Below are 23,491 nucleotides of genomic sequence, written 5' to 3'. Positions count from 1 at the left end.
TGAGGACCTGGGCAGGTTACACTGGAATTTTTAGGAATCTAATTCTTCAAGCACTGAAACAATCCAGCTTCTTACCATCAGTTATGGAGACAGCTTGTTTCAAAAAACTGTAGTTAAGATTAACCACAATTTAGGCTTGGAAGTGATCAACTGAAATCCGAAACAAAGGCATCTAGTCTCTGCTCCACAACCATGCCAGAGGAGAGAGGACAGCAGAAGAGCCTGAGGCTCTTTATGTGGCTTGTTCTCATTGTACTAAACTATGATTTGGCCATGTTTTGACATCAAACTAATACCTTCTTCTGCTCTAAAATATATGGTAGCACAGCATCTCCTCATATAAGGGCATCTTCAGTGCTGGCTAAATGTTTTTGCCAAGAAATATAAAGTAAATTTGAGAGGGGGAAGTGCAGTATTTTCCAACCACAATCGCGAGGAATAAGATGGGTTAAAATCTTGCGTCTGAAATTCCAAGACCAGAAGCAGGAATGGTTTTTCTTTGTTGAGGTTTTAAGGCTTCTTTGTGAGCTCTGGTAGAGAAGAGAGCCTCATTTATACATTTTATAGGTAGTTTAGCTTGGTTGCGTCTGATGCCATTCAACATTTTTAAAAGCAGAATTCCAAATGGGTGAGTTATTTATGTGTTTTCACTTACTTTACATTTTCTCTTTTAGCGGATTCCAGGTCCTGCCCGTATTGTAATTTCTTCTGCATTGCAAAAGGGCACAGTGTGATGTGTTAAGCAACCACTTGACGTGGATTTGAGATAGAGCCTTGCTTTGCGCTGTTGATGTACTTATATACTTTCTGAGGCTATGAAGTGGTTTCCTTTAATGTGGCAAGTACACGACAACACAAATACATCAAACATACCCAGATACAAAGAACCATGGCAAAGGGCCCAATAATGGCTGATCGTATTTAACTTCTACTCCTAAGTTCTGATATATATCCTGTATATAAAACATCTCCAATAGATGTCTGGTTGATTATTACTATTATAAACCAACCCAGACTCTGCATTTGGCAACTGAAGCTCTTTTTCTTGTATCCTCTCTTAAGGAAGTGCAGAGGACGCTGATACAATAACGGGCCTTTTTAGTGGTCGCTCCTTGCTCATAGAATGCTCTCCCCAGAAACACCAGGCACCATCACTATCTGCCGTTAGGTGCCAGACAAAAATATTTATTTTAACCCAGGCTTTTGGCCCTTAATTTGGAGGGGTTGTGGCCTCTTTCAGTGGGTGAGATGTGTTAGAACTTCCTTTTATACGTTCTTAGGTTTTCTTTCTGCTTTGGTTTCATACTGGTTTTAACCTTTGTACTATTTTGTAACTTACTTTTGTTAAAACAACAACTAACGGGTGTAAATATTACTACTACTACTAGGAATTGTAAGTGGAGAGAATCCTGTTGCGCCCGGGACCTGCTTGTAAGATCCAGTTGTCCACTGTGGGAACAGGATTCTGGACTGGATGGGTTATTTCTTATGTTCTTAGGAAGTTCTGCTGAACTGAACCCCATCTGAAGTTTTGTCCTGCGTAGAACCTTAGCTGAATGGCTTATATGCCGCCTGGTGACCGGTCCCCAATCTCTGGCATAGTTCTGTTTGTCATTCTCGTATATGGGTTTGTTGAAATGCTTCTTTTATTCATTTTAATTAGAAAAAAATTGTTTCCCAAAAGTCCAAGCAGATACTTAAAACAAATGCAATAAAGCATTTTAAAACAGCAGCAATTGTAATAAAATCTGAAACCATATGTACAGCAGAGGCCATCGGATACTCTAAGTACTTGGGTTTGCAAAATGCTGTGCACGTCACACCTAAATATATTATAAATGTGCTTACTTGGTTTTGTTGGCTTACTGGTAACTCTGCTGATGGGCAGGGTGTATTTACCAGTAAACAAATAAAAATTAATGGAGAAGGAACAAATGCTTTGGAAAGGTGAAACATGGCATCATGGTCAAGACCTGGCTGCTTGGCACTCATCCTGCTTCTGAAGGACCTCAGTAGACAACAACCAGGCAGGTCCATCGGGGAGTGACATCCTTATCAGTATAATTCTTCAGTTGTGATGTCTGCAGCTGAACACATATATCAGAATAGGATCTTTCCTGTTCTTCGTAAAGCTGAACTCTAACAATAAAAACCTTGGAGGTTTTTTTTTTACTGCAATCTATTTTAAACTGCCTTGAGGATCATTCGATTAAAAGGCAGGATATCAGTCTTTTAAAAGAGAACAGTTTGCCTGTGCTAAATCTGCAATAGCTCATTCACAAACAAATGTCCATTACTCATTGACTGCAGCAGAGAGGTGAGTGAATCAGTCTGTTTTTGCTCCATGTCAATTTCTCGTGTGTGTGTGTACTGTGTTGGTTTTTTTAAAAAGCTGGATGAGATTTCAAATTTAAATAAGCATTTAATCACAGTGCATGTTTACATATCTGTATATGCACTTAGGGACGCAGGTGGCGCTATGATCTAAACCACAGAGCCTAGGGCTTGCCAATCGGAAGGTCGGTGGTTCGAATCCCCATGACGGAGTGAGCTCCTGTTGCTCTGTCCCAGCTCCTGCCAACCTAGCAGTTTGAAAGCATGTCAAAATGCAAGTAGATAAATAGGTACCGCTCCGGCGGGAAGGTAAATGGTTTTGCCAGAAGCGGCTTAGTCATGCTGGCCACATAACCCATAAAAACTGTCTGCAGACAAACGTCAGCTCCCTTGGACAGTAAAGCAACATGAGCACCGCAACCCCAGAATTGTTCGCGACTGGACTTAACTGTCAGTTCTAAGTGTAGCTTATACCGAAATACACATTTTAAACATAGAATTCGCAAACGTGTGAAATGCAAAAGATAATGGTATTCTGATCCACACATTTGTCCAGAGGTGTGCCTCGGGTCTGTTGACATAAGAATTTACAGAAATAAAGCTCCTCTAACATCCCTATTGGAGCATCAAGTTGCGACTTTCAGGTGCGAATGAGCTTTCACAGATTTGTCACAGAATTTCCACTGTTCTAATACAGAAATGCAAAAAAAGCTTGCATTTTTAAGCAGTCCAGTTCTGTTTCCACTTTGGGACTTCCCGCCTCCTCTTAATGTCTATATTTACACCCCAAACTGCACAATAACATGATGCACAATGAAATGACAAGAAAGAGGAGAGGAGCCACAGGATGTACCCTAAATTTCCCCACCCTTCCTATTTCTGAAACTCTTTGTTGACCTGTATTACTGCTAACATGGGTTAAGCTTCCAAATGTAGGAGATGAGTCAGGACATGCTGATGGGACCAATAATGTGTTTTTGGCTTTCAAACTCTTTTAAATTGCCACCACACTTCTCTGGTTCCTTTCCATTTTCAAAGAGGAAAAATAACTCACCTGAAGCGTATAAATCTAACAGATAAAGAATAACTTTTGCAGTATCAAAGTGTAATGGAACCAGTGTTTCGCATAGACAACAGTACCGGAAGAATAAATTTGGTCTACACTTTTCAAGAGGAAAAATGTTGGCTGGAAACCATAAATCAAGTCCAGAATATAGATATTACAGTGTAGCCGCAACTGCTGATTGCTTTCTCTTCCATTGCTGATATATAATTAAGGACTGAAATCTAACAGCTGGGATTGATTTTAATCGCATCGTTCAGAGGTGGAAAGTGCCACTGGCTATCTTATTCATTCACAATTACTAAAGCAGCCTTCCTCAACGTGGTGCCCTACATGCGTTTTGGAGTACAGCTGATCAGGCTGATTGGCGTTGTAGCCCAAAACATCTGGAGGTTGCAGGAGGGTGGTTTAGAAAAACAAGTCAGTGTCTTGAGTTACAATTTGAACTTGGTTTTACTTCTCTGGTTAAACATAGATAAAACTATATCAGGATAGAATTGCATCAAAAGTTTCAAGTGTTTTTGTCAATATTGTTTTCTTCTTCCTCTTTTTTTAATTTTACAAATTGTGCTGCTGGCTACATGGACCAGGTGGAATAGTTTGCTAGTTCTTCAACAAGGAGAGTCCCTGCCTGCGGTCGTCCAGGGTACTGCAGTAGTCAATAAACCTGGGAAGCATGAAATTGGTTTCTTGTTAACAGACAACAATATGCCTTAAATAAAGCAGTAGTGCAGATCTGCTGAAATCGGGACTTGCTTTCACAAATCTCCAAAGAGCTGTTCTAAGGCAGCATTATGGATGGAAACTGGTGACAAAAACAAAACATGAGAACATTGCTTGCCATAGGTCTGTGGCCTGCCTCCCAAGGGCTGCGTGTGGTATACTTTGCGTACACAACAGCTTTTCAGAGTCCCCTTCCAGCAACAGGTCAGGTGCTCTCTGGAGTGCTCTCCCAAGGATCATAAGAAGGGAACCTTTGGCAACTCCTTTGCAAATCCATGCAGGTATCTCTGGGTTTCGGCCTTTATGTTCTTATGTATATAATGGTGGGGGGAATGGAGGCAGGAGAAAAATGTGTGATTACATGCATTGCACATATTTTAGCTTAGTTTTACTAAGGACTAGAGCAGGAGTGGGAAACCTTTCTCTGCCGGAGGACCACATTTCCTTCTGGACAACCTTTTGAAGCCATATGCTAGCAGTGGGTGGGCCAGAGGCAAAAGTGAGCTGGGCAGTTAATATATCCCACTCCCTTTGTACAGCTGGGTACATTCTACACTCTTTTATCCAGGTTGCCAAGGGGCATGATCAGAGTGACACTGCAGGCAGACAGAACTACTTGGGGTGTGAATCATGTCCAGTGAAGGTTGCGGCTGGGGGAGAGTTTCAAGCGTCGAACAGAACAGTCTGGAGCAGAACTGTGACAGAGGGGCATTCTCTTGTTATGGGCAGGAAAGCATGCATACAGTATGTGTGTATGTTCAAACAGAAGTCCTGCCAGAGGACCAAGACATACAACAAAGAAAATCCCCTGTGTTGCAAAATAGAAAGCTCTGAACAACAACAAGCAACACGTCAGCTAATAATATACTGACAAAATATTTATAACATTATATTGTTTCAAAATTCATAAACTGAAGACATATAATATGTGCATGGAGTCGCAAATAATAGGAATTAAATAAATGTTCCAAGAATAGGAATGTTAGGGGTAGTGAGTCACTATCAAAGATCACTGAGATGGAGGTAAAATGCGTTTCCACAGTCAATATCCTACAAATGCGATGATAGGTGCTCCGAACGTAGCAATAGGATACTCCGAGCACAGCAGCAGACAGGCAGCAGACAGAACAGTTCTTCCAGGATAATGAACTGTTTAAATGATAATTCTTTGTAGTAAGCTTTTAAGTAATTGCTGATCCATGGCCATTTGAGGTACCTTTAGGAACAATTTATTTGCTGATGAAGAATTAGCATGATCTTTGATAGAGGACCAAGACATGCAGGTGTGAACAGGTGTAGTATAACACCTGAAGGCTGTGACCTTCCAACCCCAAGTAGGACATGTGTTTGAAAATATCTTTCCCCCTTAGGAGCCAAGGAGTTCTATCTCAGTGGGGTCTCTACCCTGTACTAATCCTGTAATGCCTTCTCCTGAATCTTCTTTTTTAACATGAAAAAGAAGTTTCTTATCCAGAGCTAATGCGCTCATCTCATTTACTATAATCTGAATACAAGATCAGGTTGGATCCAGGCTGCTATATTTGCAATGAGGTCCCACTGAAATCATTGTGACAAGTCATTCATGAATTCTGAAGTCCAAACATTTACAGTGGGAACTTATCACAGCTGGCTTACTGCATGGGTTTACAACCCAACCCTATATACTCAGTTCAGTGAGACTTTCTCTTAGGTTAAGAGTCTGCAGGATTGCTGATCCAACCCAATATTATTCCCATTTTACAGATATTGAATAACTTCATCTAGGGGCATATTGTGGCTTTTTTGGACTTTGAAGCCACACTTTCTAAGTTCAAATCCTGCTCAACAGGGATGTTTTGGAGTTTGTTTGTTTGTTTGCAGTGTTTCAAAGTATGAAATTGCAGCTTGAGTGTTATATCAGAATAACAGCAGAGAATTAATCCGTACTTCCTTTTTTTCTCTTTTTTTGCCTTTAAGGAAAATGCTTACTTTGTAGAGTGCATTCCTATGGCTTTATTTTTAATAATGCAATAAATGAATACAAGCAAAGCAAAGAAGAAACTGTTCAAGTTTCAAAAGCCTTTGTTCTGGCAGTAGACTTTTCCAGCACTTGCAAATGGCTTTGCTTTTGTTCCAAAGCCACTTGGAACAGTGTTGCCTCTTTAATGCTTGCTATGAATACCAGAAAGAGTCTTGTGTGCCTTTTTTAGTAACCAGAAAATGGCATGTTGAAATGATATCAAATGCACCATGTTGCATAATGTTACATGGCATTACTGGGGTTTTGATGCTTGTTTAATGGCCAGTGTTGACCTGGAGAGGTGACAGAAATGACCTTGTCCTGTTTTGAGCATTTCCCAAATTATAATGGATCTTCTCGGCTTCCCCACCCAAGAATGAAGTAGGTCCACTGTTTTCATGCTATAAATGGGGTCCTAAATGCTGCCCGTAAAAATAGGTAGATGTGGGCTTAGTGGGTGCGGCATTGATAATGTGGGAGCAGTACCACTTAAGAATGCTAAGGAACTTGTAAACATTCTCATTTTGACACAGGGAGAAGACAAACTCTGCTTGCATTTTTGCAGCATGCTGTTCTTCATCATTTTCTTCTTACTCTTCTTCCTGTTGTCAGTTTCACCAGCCAAATATAGGATGACTTTTCCCCCCTTGTGCAAAAGAAATGGCTGCTTTGAGTTATCTGGCTTTATGGGCTAGTTGCACACACTTACATATTTGCATTGCCTATTATTCCAGAGGAGATGGCGAAATCATTCCATCCATAGATGACTTCCCAAACACTGACAGCTCCTACTTGCTGCAAAAGAGATCACAAATATAACGGGGTGAGACTGCATTCACTCCAACACACACACACCATAGGCATAATTCTTCGTGATTTGTGATTTTGTGAACAAAATCTCGCAGCAGGATTGGGGGACCTTTGACCCTCCAACTTTCATTGGGCTCCAGCTGCCATCATCCTCAGCCAGCATGGCCAGTGGTAGGAGGTGGCAGGAACTGTAATCCAACAGTGTCTGACTTGTGACTTTTGGACAGAACAGAATTTGGCCCTCAGGCTGAATAAAAGCTTCTCCACCCCTACTGTAATGACAGGCTCTAAGCTGTGGGCTTTCCTCAGCCTGAGTAACTTATCGTGTTAGGGTATCCTGCTGGGCTGTGTTTCAGATACTTTGCCCAAACCGCTGTTGATGGGACTTGACATTCTGCCAGTCTTGAGTAACTCTATATTTACCTCTCGCTCCCTGATCATTGGTGGCTGTTTATGGAACTTCGCACCTTGCACATCTTGGTCTATCTTTCCAACTCACTCTTGACCCCAGTGCCTCTTAGACTCTGACATTGCTACCATTTAGTAGGCATTACTTTACGTGAGAGACACCAAAGGCTGTGGCTTAAGATGGAGAGTATCTGCAGCTTTGTCTTTGTAAAAAATCCCAGTTGAAAAGGAGATTAATTGTACAGGCATATGACTCCCAGCATGCCCTATAGCAGAACTGCCACAATGCAATTATAGTTAGTGTTTCGCAGCACAAAACCTAGCCATCCTGAATGGGTATAATTTAGGTAAAAGCTTTCAGAAATTCAAAGCAGCCTCTAATTTGTAGGCAAATATGATCCATCCATTTTAAACTTGACTTTATTTATTTATCAGGTATCTCAAAAGGCACAAAGAGAGATGTCAGTTTTCTGCACTGCTTTTGTTCCGCTGAACCCTTAACTGCTCCGTGCAAACACACACACACACACACACACACACACACACACACAGGCTTGATTAACTAGATGGAATGACTTCGTAATATTAGCAAGCCTCCTTTCAAATTAGCAGCCCATGTGAAATACTCTTTCAACAATCTGTGACAAGCCATGTTCTGGTAGCACAAAGATGTCTTCTGGCTCACTTGAAAGCAAAATGTGCTTTGAGCCTTGCTTACCTGAAGGCAGAATTCCTCAGTGATTAGAAAAGCAAACTAAAAATAACTTCAGATTCATCTTCAGCAATGTGTTTGGGGAGAGTGAGTGAGTGAGTGAGAGAGAGCGCCTTCTGAAATCGTGTCGTTGTGCCCAGTGCTGGAACTAATACAAATTAAATTAAGAGTGTATTCCTCAGAAGCGAAATTTCCAGCGTTGTTCATGGCTGAGGTTGTGTTTCAGAAACCACTTTAGCCCATCCAAGTTCAGCTGAATAATCCTGGATCACAAGAAATGTAATGCATTTTAAATACAATATGTTGTTGTTGTTGTTGTTATAGCGGCAGGCAGCACCGGTCTCCAAATGGGATCCATACCAATCCAGGGTTCCCCCACACCACACCTAAAAAACCCCAAGATCCCTGTCAGGAATTTATATGGGGTGCATTCACACGTTACAGGGATCCAAACCATGGTTTAATGTGAAAACACTGGGCTCCCAAGGAGGAAATCACAGCTTTTTTGCTCCTCTCCAGACTATTTAGGTGAGCATAGTGTGGCAGCTACACCAAAGCTTGACTTAGCATGCCATCCAAACTCAGGATTGTGGCTGATGTCTTTCTGCTTCACCACCACAATCTGTAACAGCAGGACAAGCCACAGCTACGGATTGAAATTAAGGAGAGGCGTTCACCATGATTTTTGGTTCGGACGATACCCTAACACAAACCTTGGCTTATCTACTGCCCTGCACTGACTTTTAAATACTCAGGGAGGGGCAAAGTAAATGTGAGCTTCTCTGCAGCACCCAGCAGGTTCACTTAGTCATACCGTGGTTTATTGTGACACGCGAACCAGGCAACTCTGTGCATTATTTATATTTACATCTGAAGAGAGGCCTCACAAGGCTTCCCTGTCTAGAAGAAAATCCTTTCTTTTTCCTCAGTGTAAGGCCCTTGACGGGGGCAAGCTGGGGTGTGACAGCAACAAGCAGGGAAAGAGAGGGATTAATTTTATAAAAGAAATAAGAAAATTAATAAATGCATGGCTGCAGAATGCAGTGAATGCACACTTTTCATTCAAGATCCCTGGCATTAGAAATAGGCCTAGGCAGTGCTTTTTTTTCTAAAAAGTTTTTCACGGGTACTCTCATTTTCCTATTCATATTGAAGTACTGCCCCTCAATGAGGCCAAACTTAATTCACAACATGGTTAGGGGTCTGCGTACCCCCAGAAAAAAAGAAAATACTCTTGTCTAAAATGCAGTATAATGGTCTCTATATAATCTTGGGCTGGAGCTTTTGTTTGGGGGGGGGGTTGTTGCTGTTAATTTTTTGTATCTTTATTTTGGATCTTACAGTTTATGTGGAAATTGTTCTATTTGGTTGTGTACTTTTTGATGTTTTCTTTATTGTCTGTGACTACTTTTCTTTGTATGATTTTAACTCCAACATTTTTCCAACGGCAATAGGAATGTCCTATTCTATTATTATTATTATTATTATTATTATTATTATACCCTGCCCATCTTACTGAGTTGTCCCAGCCACTCTGGGCGGCTTCCAACATATATAAAGGCAAACATTAAACATAAACATTAACATTAAACATTTTAAAAATACCTTCCCTATACAGGACTGCCTTCACATGTCTTCTAAAGGTTGTATAGTTGCTTATCCCCTTGGCTTGAGGGTTGCATAACTTCATACCCTCCAACATTTCTCTGATGAAAATAGGGACGTCCTAAGGAAAAACTGGGCATTCCAGGCTCAAATCAGAAACTGAAATGGCTTCTGTTAATTTCAGGCCTGACCATGGAAAATAGGGACACTTGGAGGGTCTGGAAAGGCAGCATATAAATAAAATGAAATGAAATGATGGATGGATGGATGGATGGATGGATATACGTTATTTCCCCAATATGTTCCTCCCCAATATGTTCCTATGTTTATGTGCCTGAAAACCCCTGAGGCATTCTTAACCAGGACACTTGAAAAGCCCAATTAAATTTCAGAGCAAACTGGCAGGGTCTCTTATATCTCTAGATTTCCTGCTTTTCAGAATGCCACGAAAAGGGGAAGCCGAAGGAATGTCTGCTGGAAGGGAGTTGCAAAGCTCCTAGGTGCTAACCAGGAAACGAAACACACAACCTTGTTTCCATGGAGACCTATCTGGGCTCTATGTGAGATAGAACTTTAAGGGTTTCGATGGCAGGCCTTTCTTTGTGGGGTGGGCGGGGGGCTTAAAAGGGAAGAGTGTTCCTTGAGATTTCTTGGTTCCAGGCTGCTGGGCTTTCAAAATGTTCAACTCTGCAGATGAACACCTTCATACCAGATTTATTTCTTTGTAGCTCTTGTACTTCCCACTCCACTCACATCATACCCACACGTCCCAGAGCAGAGAATACATACAATTTAAAACAAAATAATACACTGGGAAGAATATTACACTGACAATATAATTCACAATGGGAATCACAAAACAGTAGAACCACCCATTAAAAAATATGCCCTCAGAAATATGCTTCAGAAAATAAGGTTTAACTTATTTATTCTGGGGAAAATAGCTAGGATTTACCCCATCTGCTCATAGTTTTTAAAATAAAATTCATGCTTTTAACCCATTGATGGACAGCCCCTTTCAGCCCAACGATCACATTCCCTGTTTGGAAACCTTCCAAGGACCACCTCTGTCTTCAACTTTCCTTCCTTGGTATCTTATGAGGAAGAAAAGGTGACAAGCATGTGCATGGTCTCTGCTAGTGCCAAATGCTGTTCTCGGCTTCTTCTGACTTTGGCCACAGTCACATCATACCATTAAAGTACGTTAACAGCTATCACCTTAAACAGTCATGCCTTCCCCCAAAGAATTCTGGGAGCTGTAGTTTGTGAAGGGTGCCAAGAGTTGTTAAGGATACCTTTATTCTCCAGGCATTAATTGTGAAGCACCCTGAGAATCGCAGCTCTGTGAGAACAGGAGCCTCCTTAAAACTCTCAGCACCCTTAACAAACCACAGTGCCCAGAATTCTTTGGCGGAAGCCATGCCTTCTTAAAGTGGTAGCGTAGTGCTTAAAATGTATCGTGTGAATGTGGCCTTTCAGAGCTTTCTGCAGCCGCAGTTGGTTGGGTTCCATGCCGTCTGCCAAATTTCTAATGGAGAGAAGGCTAAACTGCTTCTGCTCTGATCCAGGCAAGTTCCTTGGTAGAACCAGCCTATAGGTCAAAATTTCCCTGCCCTTGAACCAAGGAAACTGGTATTACTGGATCTGTGCCTTTCATTGTTGATAAACAAAACACAGTCCCTTGATTGCTCACACAATTAAAGGCCTTCCTTATTAGCTATTTGTTTTTCTAAATCTTATATTGAGTGCCTCCCACATACCCCATTTTTGTTTTTGCTGCTTCTCTGACAGCACCCAAACCAGCCAGAGTTACAGGATGTCTGGGGTCTGTGTTCCGGGTTTTCTTTTTCTAAAGTGAGCACAAAGTCTCAGTCTGTGTACTTGCAGAACAAATTCCAGTTTGTCTGCAAGAGAGAATGAAAACAAAGATTAGAAGCCAAAGCTGTGCGTGATGGGTGTACGTGCCCACACAGGAGCGTGTGGGATTTGGGTTGTGGATTGAATTTGAGTTCAAATTCGGTTTCTTGGTCTTTGGGGAATCCTGCTTTAGTTCTAGCCTTAAAAAGTGAATTTTAAGTGTAGCATACCTGCCCGCATAGTGTTGTTGTTGTGGGTTTTTTTTTAAAAAAACAGGTGCTGTGTTGGATTGCTGGCAAAGACAAACAGGATCACAGTCCTGCCTCCCTGGGGAAACAACAAAGGCAGTTGGAGACCCCCTCCTTTGGCTCAAAATTGACACGAAAACTGCTTTATGGAATCTGGTGGATATGGTTGTGGGAAAGGTCTGTGCAACCATGTGATGAGGAACTCAAGTGAATCAAAAACAGGAAGGTCTAGCAGCATCCTAAAGTCTAACAGATTTATTGTTTCAGAAGCTTTTGTGGGCCTGGTGCTCTCCAGATGTTGCTGGACTCCAACTCCCATCGTTCCCGGCCAGCATGCCCAGTGGTTAGTGTTTATGGGAGCTGTAATCCAGCCACATTTTGAGAGGCCACATGTTTCTCATCCCTACTCTGTGGACTGGTTTTAACATAGCACTAAACCATGGTTTAGCACAGGGGTGGCTAACCTGTGGTTATCTGGATGTTGTACTCCAGTTCCCATTTGACCCAGCTAGCATGACCAGTGGTCAGCGGTGATGGGAACTGGAGTCCAGCATCAGTTGGAGAAGGCCCCATCTCTCGTCTTGAGCCTCGTTCATCAGACAAATGAAAGGTATTCTCAGTTAACACCAGCAGAGGTGACCATCCCATCATCTTCAGTCCTAGTATCTTACATTCAGCCACTTTGTGCTGTTTAGTGGCTAATGATAGTCATTGATAGCTCTGCCATCCATTAACTTGATCAATCATTGTTCCCACTCTGCTCAGGACACCACTTCCCAGGGAGATCAAAATGCAGAAGGGTTGTGTTGGAACGGCATAGTTAGTCTGTCCCCGGGCCCGTTTCAATTGCCCAGTCTTGTGATGCCTTGTCGGGAGGCATTATTCACTTTTTATGACTGCCAAGAAGGATTCATGGCTATAGACATAGTGATAATCACTTTATATTTATATAGTGTCAGACATCCAGTGGGAATCCCAAGTCCCTATACAAACATCATACAAGGCTTGGATCATTAGGCCTCTGCTTTACAAACACCACGGGGTTTTCGATGCTTTAACCTCTAATAATGATTGCTCCCAGGTAGAAGATTCCTAAGCTGCAGCAACTTATTATAAATGGGAAACTCCCCTGTAATAATCCTAGCAAACCTCAGCATTTTGCTCTCTACGGCGGACCCTGGGGAGCATTCCAGAGTGCAGATGCTCCAGTTCTGAACTTCAGTGAGTGTTGTTTTAACACAAAGAGAGATTATTTATTGCCTAAGACTACTGTGAAAGAATTTCCCTGGAGGCTAAACCTGGTGTGCTCTCTGAATTTCTTTCTCTCTCTCTCTCGAGCTCCTATTTCTAAATAAAATATATATTACAACTGCTTGGAGAGAGAAAAACCAAGAACCCAGTTTCCTCTAAAGAATAAATAAATGTATCTTAACAGCGCGCATATTTTTTTCCAGTGGCTGAGCCAAGAAAATACATTTTGTTCCAGTATGGTTCTATGGTCCCTTCCTGAGCATTGCTCCAGTTGGATGTCTGGAGGAAGAGCCTGCACCAAGGCTATGTAGTCTTCCCACCCCCGTCGTCCACGGTGTGGTGAGGGTACTAGGACATGTACCCATTGTCATGAATTCATTGGCTCCCTCTATGTGTAAGCAATGTGGTGGGGGTCAGTGCTGACACAGTCATTTACTGGTTCCACTGGGAGTGGTTCCAGGGATGCTGTGAGCATGCTTGCCATTTTTTTGTGCCGGTTTTTGTTTTACTTCCCGGCTGTGTGGTTTTCAGATGTCCCTTCCTAGACTGAAGATGTGTGTGATATGGTGACTGCTGTACTGGCCTAGCAGTAGTAGCGCAGTTCTGTATCCAGGACAGCTGTCTACCAGCTCCATCTGGTATGCAGGCTGAGTCCCTACCTGCCCACGGACTGTCTCACCAGAGTAGTGCATGCTCTAGTTATTTCCCACTTGGACTACTGCAATGCGCTCTACGTGGGGCTACCTTTGAAGGTGACCTGGAAACTACAACTAATCCAGAATGTGGCAGCTAGACTAGTGACTGGGAGCGGCTGCCGAGACCACATAACACCAGTCTTGAAAGACCTACATTGGCTCCCAGTACGTTTCCGAGAACAATTCAAAGTGTTGGTGCTGACCTTTAAAGCCCTAAACAGCCTTGGTTCAGTATACCTGAAGGAGCGTCTCCACTCCCCATCGCTCTGCCCGGACACTGAGATCCAGTGCCAAGGGCCTTCTGGAGGTTCCCTCACTGCAAGAAGCAAAGCTACAGGGAACCAGGCAGAGGGCCTTCTCGGAACGTCCTCCCATCAGATGTCAAAGAGATAAACAACTACCTGACATTTAGAAGACATCTGAAGGCAGCCCTGTTTAGGGAAGTTTTTAATGTGTGACATTTTAATGCATTTTTAATCTTTGTTGGAAGCTGCCCAGAGTGGCTGGGGAAACTCAGCCAGATGGGCGGGGAATAAATACCGTATTTTTCGCCCTATAGGACGCACCGTCCCATAAGGTGCACCTAGTTGTTTGGGGGGGAAATAAAGGGGGGGAAAAATTATTTTTCCCCCAGGCGCGGGGCTGGGGCAGGGGAAGCCTGAGCTTCCCCCGACCCCAGCCCCCAGAACAGGCAACTCTCCGCAAGCCGTGGGAGCCCAGTGTCGGACTCCCGTGCCTTGCGGAGAGCCGCGCGAAGTCTGGGCGCGCTGAGCTCAGCGTGTCCAGCCTTCGGCATGCAGGCAACTCTCCGCCAGCCGCGGGAGCCCAGCGCAGGGCTCCCGTGCCTTGCGGAGAGCCGCGCGAAGTCTGGGCGCGCTGAGCTCAGCGTGCCCAGCCTTCGGCATGCAGGCAACTCTCCGCAAGCCACGGGAGCCCAGCGCAGGGCTCCCACGGCTTGCGGAGATCTGTGCGAAGCCTGGAGAGCGAGAGGGTTCAGTGCGCACCGACCCCTCTCGCTCTCCAGGCTTCAGTGAAAGCCTGCATTCGCCCCATAGGACGCACACACATTTCCCCTTCATTTTTGGAGGGGGAAAAGTGCGTCCTATGGGGCGACAAATACGGTAATTATTGTTGTTGTTGGCAGCAATGCGTCTGAGTACCAGTTGAAGAAAACCACAGGGTGGGAAAGGGCTCTTGTGCCCAAGTCCTGCTTGTAGGTTGCCAGAACAGGACTCTGGACTCAATGGGCCATTGGCCTGATTCAGCTGGCTCTTCTTAAGTCCTTCACATATCTCTCTACTCTAGGCATAACTAGAGTAGGAATACTCAGCCCGGATATCCTAGGGAAACCATCTGTCTTGATGAGAGCTGACAACATCAGTTTCTTTCCTTTCACTTAAGTAACAAGAGACGTGCATTCCAGGACACAAGGGTGCGGAGAGGGAAGCTCCGGATTTATACATTTTGTAGCAGCTTCTGTTAAGGTATAGAATTTCCACCCGAGGCAAGTGGAACAGACCGAGACAAAAGCTAAGCAGTTCTTGTGAAACATGAAGGAATGGCTATAATGCATTTGCGTTGTTATGCAACAAAAGTTCCTCAGAAATTTGGGTCAAGGAATCAGGACTGCAGGAATGCTAGCCGTTCTGCATTATGAACCAAAGGGACAATTGCTTCCGTTCTCCCCCCACTCTTTTCTCATGGATTCAATAGTATTGCTGCCTAGTCAGCACTTTACACAATAAATGCGTGTTTGTTTCCCGCTGTTGCCCCTGCAGTCTGCACGTCTTCCCCGAGGCAATCCTCTTGTTGCTCGGATGTCACAAATCTTGGCACACTGTTTGGTACTTGCAGGAATGTGGTGCTTTTTGCAAAGTAGTTATTGTAATCTGTGTGACTTTGGACTCGGGTATCTGAAGGAATGCCTGCTGCCATGGGAATTGCATTCCCATGGCAATTGTATTCATCGTCAGAGACCCTTCCCGAGGCACCTCTGCCATAAGAGGCTTGGCTAATAACAATTTTGGAGAGGGCCTTTTTGGTGGTGGTGCCCCAGATTTGGAACAATCTCTCCCCGAGGATGCTTGCCTAGAAACTGAGAGATAAGCAGAAAACCACTCAGACCCATGCTTTCTAGGCATGGGCCAAGCAGAAGTGTGGACGAGCCCTAAATTGGGGCCATAATGAGGGCAAAGTGTTAAGACTACCCCCCCCCCCACAAACATATCCTGGCTGCCCTCTTCCTTTTGGCAGATTGTGTTTTTTATAAAGCCTGCACTTAATGGTACAGATACAGTGTGTGGACACATCATCTGGTTTGACCCAGGGGCTGCAGTTCTAGAGTCTTGCCTGGCAGTAAACGCCACTGAAAACTATTTATTCCAGATCAGGAATGAGGAACCTGGTGCCCTCCGGGGTTGCTGGACTCCTGTCAGCCCCAGGCAGTCAGGGACTATGGGGTTTGTAGTCCAGCAATACCTAGAGAGCTGCAGGTTCCCCACCTCTGTTCCAGAATGATGCCATGAGTGTATATGGCAGTAACCAGGAATAGGGGATTTCAGAAATGTTGTCTCTTGTGCTAACAAACACTTGGATTCAGGCTTATTTCCATTCTGAAGGTGAAAGGGAGATAAAATAAGAGACAACAAAGAGGTGGAAGAATTGGGTATCGTTAGAAGTAATATTTTCAAGTGTAAGAACTTGTGGGTTCTTTGGTACTCCATATTTAAAGCAAAGCAGACTGGCACAGGACTTGGAAGCTTTGTAAGTTGAAAATGATTTCATATGCTGCAGATTCTTTTAGCTTTTAAAACCCAGACTTGGCTGCTGAACAATTATGTCATCAGCTCCTCGAATTCAAGTCTACTCCTACATCCCGGCTTTCTAAGCCCAGTAGAGCCAGAAGCATGCATGTATTTCGGCTAAATGAGATGCATGTGAACAGATATTTCTTGTAAACTAACTGGGGCTTGATAGAATTTGTTTGCTGTTCAGAACTTTCCTAATCTGCGCCCCTAACGTATCTACCCCAAATACAGTGGTACCTCGGGTTACATACGCTTCAGGTTACAGGCGCTTCGGGTTGCAGACTCCGCTAACCCAGAAATAGTACCTCAGGTTAAGAAGTTTGCTTCAGGATGAGAACAGAAATCGCACAGCGGCGCGGCAGTAGCAGGAGGCCCCATTAGCTAAAGTAGTGCTTCAGGTTAAAAACAGTTTCAGGTTAAGAACGGACCTCCGGAACGAATTAAGTATGTAACCGGAGGTACCACTGTGCATTTCAGTGGGTTGGATCCAGGCTGTGCATGTTTACTCAGTAGTTTCCTGGCCAAGTTAAGCCTTGCTTGAGCAACAAAGGCCTTACCCTGTGGTCCTTTGGCTGGCCTTTGGTTCTCCTGACCCTTAGGCTTTGTCGACAGCTCCTGATTCCAACTGCAGCACAGACTGCTGCCCGCAGCCCAGCCTTGGCAAATTCATGTAAAATCGAATCTATTTGTGGATGGCAAGATAGGACAGCCTTCAGACTTGGCCTTTGTCTCTTCTCTGTCAGAAGCTAGTGAGAATTGCTAAACTGGACTTGGACTGAGGAAATCTGGGTTCATTTCTCGTATACCACGTAGCCTCCTTGACTAATCAGGATCTTGTGTGATGAAGTTTTTTCTTCAGCTAAAAAAGATTGACTAATTTCTCAGAGATAGCTAGCCAGGGTGTATGAGCAAATTCCTGTCTGACTCTCATATAGTCTAGGCAAGTATATACTGGTGCGTGCTGAACAAAGCCATTTGTTAACTCGCGTGTCACTGTTGGAACTGATGAGCGGATGACAGGTACTTATTGGAAGAAGAGAGGAATGCCATGAAAGCCTTTTTAATAATAAGGTAGATATATAAACCTTGTCATTTGGATGATTTGGTACCAAATAGCTGGGCTCCCCCACCCCCACGGGCTACAGAAGAGGTTTTGCAATGTGCTGTCAACTTTGATTCTTAAATAGTGCCAGAGAAAGCTCAGGCTTAAGAGTGTATCTCTCTCACTATGTGTGTGTATTTAGCATGTCCTCTCCCTCTCCCTTGCAAAGGGTCTGAATATACTAACTAGTCTTTTTGTGTGCCTAATAATAATTTATTATTTATACCCCACCCATCTGGCCAGCCACTCTGGGCGGCTTCCAACAAAACACTAAAATACAATAACCTATTAAACATTAAAAGCTTCCCTAAACAGGGCTGCCTTCAGATGTCTTCTAAAAGTTTGGTAGTAATTTTTCTCTTTGACCTCTGGTGGGAGGGCGTTCCACAGGGTGGGTGCCACTACCGAGAAGGCCCTCTGCCTGGTCCCCTGTAACTTGGCTTCTTGCAGTGAGGGAACCCACAGAAGGCCCTCGGCGCTGGACCTCAGTGAAGGGAGGAAGGCTGCTGGCAAAGTGTTGTGGGTCCCTCCCTCGCCCAGGAAGCAGCCTCCCTTGGGTGGCTTGCACCACCCCCTATGGGCGGCTTGCCCCTTGGGATGCTCTCCCTGCCCCATGGCTCCCACCCCTGGGGCATGTGTGCCACTCCGGGTGCCAGAGCAGCTAGCTCTGCCTCTGGTTGGACTAGATGATCCTCAGATTCCCTTCCAACTCTGTGATTCTATAAGATAGATCAAAACTTTCTTCCCTGTGTAAGTCATTTGAGTTACCATCTGAAGCATGTTTCTTGGGTTTAATTGGATGTAATGACTTTGAACTTGGGGGGGGGGGGAAACCTTTCATTTTCATTTAGCTGACACATGGGAAGGTTGCAGTGAGGTCTAACAACAGAGCAACCTTTTTTGGGAGAACTTAGATGGAATAGTAGAGTCCCACCCCACCCCCCAATTTCAGCTAACACTCAAAATTGCAGTTGTATGCTTTAGAGTGTTACTTACAGAACTGGTGTATCTTTTGATTAACCAGGTCAGTTTAAGAAAGTAAAGCTAGGAGGGAAATACCAGATCCAAATACAAGGGACATTGCTGAATTTTGAAAACAGCTTTTATTCTTTTCCACCCCATACCTCATTTTCAATATATTATCCCTATTAAATAGCGATCTTCATTTCTTTACAGCTTATCTCTGTGTGTTTCTTATTTCCAGTAAGTCATAATCGGCTTATGAGCAATGGAATAATTTCCCCAGCAATATCAGGAAGGAGAAGGACAATGATTTTGGGGAGAGAATCAACAAAAAGTACCGATAGTGGGTGGGAAAAGCAAGAAACCATTGTTTTTGCATAACTCTGTCTTCTTAATAATGAAGGGGTGGGGACAGAAAATGATGGGCAAATCTTTGGAGCTGCAAGAGTAATTTTCCAAACATGTCCTTCAAACAGCTTGATGAAAGATCCCCAAAAAACCCCATATGTAGGTGGTAAAAGGGGCCTCCCTGTCCCCGCCCCCAGCATTGTTGTTGCTAACCAGCATTTTATATTAGGAAGCTGGAACTCAAGCATGTGTGTACTTCGAGAGATGCAGAAGCCAGGTCATGAATAGCTTTTGGAAATATGTAGCCTTAGGAGTGTGCATTTAAATGTTTCCCCAAATTTCCTTCCGCTTTGTTCTTACTATTGGCACGCCAGGCCTATGAGACTTGGCTGCTATCTCTGTGCTTATTTGCAAATATTCTTCTTCGCTTCTTTCCACTTGATTGCAACTGCCAAATGCTTGTCTCATTTGATGCCTGCTCTTCATCTAGGCTTCCAGCCTCAATGTGATGTGATGGCTGAAATGGTTGTGTGGCTTTTAATATGCAGCTGCTGAATTTAGCTCTGACCCCCATGTTTCAGCAGAATTGCCATTCCTCAAAGTTTCCACACCCAAAGCAAGCTCTATCAGGAAATCTCTCTTCCCTGCCCCCCACCCCCGGCAACATAGTCCAATAAAATCCTCATCTGCAGGAAATATGCATTTGATCCAATTTCCTTCCTAAGCCCTTTCAGAGTCCAGGTCCTTCCTAGTTAAAAACTGGTATCTGCATATTTAGATCCTGCCATTGTTTTCATTAGGTCTCACTTCCATCTCTTAATTCTTGGATGATTTTCTCTGTAATGCATCTGGGAATTAGGTGCTTAATATTATTATTATTATTATTAGGACTGCAAGCTTGAACTGGTTTAATAACTGGATTAGTCAATGAAAGCTTTATTCTGTGGGTCAGAGTTACACTAGAGGGGCTGTTTTGATTCTGTTGGGTTACTGAACTTATTACTATAAAATCGAATACAGTAGTATCTTACACCTCAGAAATGCACCTATTTTGAGTATTAGGTAATATGCAGATTTATTTACAGTAAATATAATTTATTGGTTTGCTGGTAAATTTGGGGAAATCAGTTTGCCTAACCAAGTACAAACTGGTTAATAGCCTTAGGCTGCATTCCTAAACACACTTGCCTGGAATTGAGTTCCATTGAACACAGTGGAATTTACTTCTGAGTACGCATGCATGGGATTGCTCTGTGATGTTGAGTGCTAGACTCTTAATACCATGCAATAAACCATCTCTAAAAAGACCTTGCTGTTGGTTGGATCAGAGCAAAGATCCAGCTAAGTCCAGCATCCTGTTCACAAGGTGGCCATCCAGTTCCCTGTGCAATAGTCCTTTCCCTACCATTAGGCGGCGTGAAGTGACCACCTCAGGCAGCACATACTGAAGGGCAGAGATCAGCTGCAAGGCATTGCACTGAGCTCTGTGTTCCACGCAACGTGCCTTGCATGCCCTATGTGAGCCTGCCCGCTCCCTCTGCACAGACCCATTGCCAGGACTGGATTGATCTCTGATCCACTCAGCTTCCGTACCTGGAATGTGATGTGGGACACATGTTCCTGTAGTGGGTTGAGCCACTTCAGTGAAACTGTTTTGGAGGGGCGAGACCAGGGGGCTGCTCTTTTGAAATGCCTCACTTTTGCTTGCTGTGTGTGTTTACACATCGTGACTATCCAAAGCTGATAGAATATGTGTACCTGTATAATGCTGAACTAAAGGGACACGGGTGGCGCTGTGGGTTAAACCACAGAGCCTAGGACTTGCCGATAAGAAGGTCGGCGGTTCAAATCCCCACAACGGGGTGGGCTCCCATGGCTCGGTCCCTGCTCCTGCCAACCTAGCAGTTCAAAAGCACGTCTAAGTGCAAGTAGATAAATAGGTATCGCTCTAGCGGGAAGGTAAACGGCGTTTCTGTGCGCTGCTCTGGTTTGCCAGAAGCGGCTTAGTCATGCTGGCCACATGACCCGGAAGCTGTACGCCGGCTCCCTCGGCCAGTAAAGCGAGATGAGCACCACAACCCCAGAGTCGGCCACGACTGGACCTAATGGTCAGGGGTCCCTTTACATTTATAATGCTGAACTGTTTCTGTATCAACGGAAGCTAGATTACTGCTCATTAAGCAACAAGCCTTTCTTCTGCTTTTTTTCCTTTAATGGGTCCAGTTCCTGCCATTATTAACTCCTTACTGAATGAATCCCCCTTGCCAAATTTAATGAGCAAATTGGGGAGGTAGGGGGAAAGGAAGCTGGATGACAGGGGATAAAATGTTGAGAAGTTTCAGTATGGAGCCTAGCAGGAATGCTGGAGAGAAAAGGTGAAGGATATTCAGATGTATGATCTGGAAGATACCTTATCCATTATACATCACGTAGATGTATAATGTTGGGACTTTCTTCTGCAAGTCCCAAAGATCTCAGAAGCCCACTCTTCGTGAAGCAGGGCTTTCAGTGTGGCTGCCCCTATTCTGTGGAATTGCATTGCTGTTTAGATGCGGTAGATGCCCACGGCCTGCACTTTCTGGAAACAACTGAAGAAGTCTTTCCTTTTCGTTTTCCTGACAGGCTTCCCCAGACTGATAAATGGGTCTTTACCATGAGTGTTAGGATTCGAGTCTTGTTTTCAACGTATTTGTTGCATTTGTGTTTTTAAATTGTGTTTTAATTATTTTACACATAAATCGTCTTGAGACAGTGGATTAATAAATTGTTGTAATAATAATGATGACAATAAGGATAAGTGTGCAAGCAGCTACAATTCCCAACTTGAAACCTTCCAGTACTGCCTGCTATTTAATTCTTTTCTTCATACTCTTTATGCTTTGTTCAGTCCTATTCTTTTCCAGTCCGCTGCTGTTTTACTGCTGTACATTTCCATTTTATGTTTGTACTCCATCTTTTTGTTTTGTTTATTTTAATTTTTTTCTCTTCTCCCTCCCCCCTTCTTTTTCCTCTCTCTCTCTCTCTTTTCTGATTCACAGGCTTTGCAGTGCATGTTGGTCTCCCTCCATTCAGAACTTGACATTCAAAGGTACTTGATGAAAATTGAATCCTCTCAGAGAGTTAGTACTTCACTTTTCTTTTTTCTGCATTCTGCCTTGGATTGAACTTGCTGTTTTTTTTGTTTTGCCTTCCACTCACTGCGTGAAGCTTGCCATCCCAAAGAGTGAAATTGTCCCTGGTTAAATCTGGCCCTGCATGTCTTGTTTTCCTCCCCAGATGTGGATTGGGTAGCAAAATGCATGGACACCCATTTCTAACATTAGTTCTGAAGTGACGAATTTCTGTATGACAAAGTCTCCGCATATCAAAAGCATATCAGAAGAGGCATGGAGAAGACGGATCAGCTCCTCAGCCTTTTGAGAACCACATAATTTCTAGTAACACGATCATATTGCACTGGGACTATATTTTTATTGTATTTCCTGTTTCAAATGTAGCAATTTCATATATTCTCTTGTGTCATATGTATCGGCCTGCGCTCGTTTGTTGCTATGCAGGAAAGTTGCCTAAAGCTTTTGCATTTATATGGTAAGGTCTTTACAGCTTCTTTCAAACATAGGTTTCCTCTGTGCCTAAAAGGCATTTTTGTCTCCCTGTGTTTTTCAAATTCTATAACAGCACTTCAATTAGAAAAATCTTATACGTCACAGTAAGCAATTATAATTTTTCAAGGAAAGGTCTGTACTTGAGTAGCTCTACTACACCCATTAGCTTTTGTATAGAAATGTCACAAACACATTCTTCTTTCCCCTTGCATTCATTTCAGATGCCCATTGGATATTTGTGTTCAAGAGACAATGGGAGTGTAATTTGCTCCTTGGATCAGAACAAATTGTCTCAAGGCTCATGTAATAATGTCTTTTAGCATCTATTTATTCTGTTTTTCTTGTTGCTGTGACTTCAGGAAGTTATTGGGGATATTTTGGGCTTGAACCAGTATATTAAGTTTTATTTTATTTCCATTTCAGCATTACAAAATGCCAGTGGCTGGCAGAATCCTCCTGCCCCTAGATGCAATGGAGACAGCTCTAATAATAAGGAGTGTGGCAGTAATAACGGGGGACATGACTTCTAGCTTAAACCTGTTGCAAGATGTAACAATAGTTTGGAGAATGGGGAACAAACAGTATTCCTGATGGACCTGACAAGCTTTGAAAAACTAAAAAGGCTTCTGTCAGGTACAAGAATGTGAGGGCCCTGGGACGCCTTACAGTGAAATTGTTTTGTTAAGAGCTATCCTCTGGAAGATAAAGCTCAGGTTTATGTACCTTTCTGGAGCTGACAGGCAATTGCCCACCAAAACTCTTTTGTCTCTCAGTAGTTCAGTCTGTAGTGAAACATTTGAGGTTCCACTTCTTCAGTTATTGTACTATTTCTCCTCATATTGTGCTTCAGGCAAGGCTGGTGCATCTGGGACCCCCTCATCTTTTTAAAGGCCCAGTTTCCATGTCATGGCCAGATCATAAAATAGGCTTAGGGGACATACTGCAGGCTTATATGCCTCCC

General features: G+C 43.5%; 1 protein-coding gene across 31 annotated transcripts in view; it reads left to right on the top strand.

The window, feature by feature from the left end:
- The window catches only part of KIAA1217, a 363,096-nt gene that overhangs the window by 232,384 nt on the left and 107,221 nt on the right, over positions 1 to 23,491 (top strand). For 13 of the 31 annotated variants that reach the window (XR_014556563.1, XR_014556564.1, XM_083704562.1 and 10 more), the window contains one exon: positions 21,964 to 22,044. The exons of 14 other annotated variants lie outside the window; for them this stretch is intronic. Coding sequence is in view for 11 of the 17 variants with exons in the window: in XM_083704562.1 (XP_083560688.1) it covers positions 21,964 to 22,044 (81 nt within the window). In the remaining 6 variants the exon portion in view is untranslated. The remainder of the gene's footprint in view (positions 1 to 21,963; positions 22,045 to 23,491) is intronic. 4 more of the 31 variants (XM_083704576.1, XM_083704580.1, XM_083704581.1 and 1 more) reach the window with 1 other exon arrangement.

This window comes from Podarcis gaigeae (genome assembly GCF_964106915.1).
Source record: "Podarcis gaigeae genome assembly, chromosome: 12".
In the NCBI taxonomy this organism is placed as follows: Eukaryota; Metazoa; Chordata; class Lepidosauria; order Squamata; family Lacertidae; genus Podarcis; species Podarcis gaigeae.
This window is presented reverse-complemented; position numbering and strand designations above follow the sequence as displayed.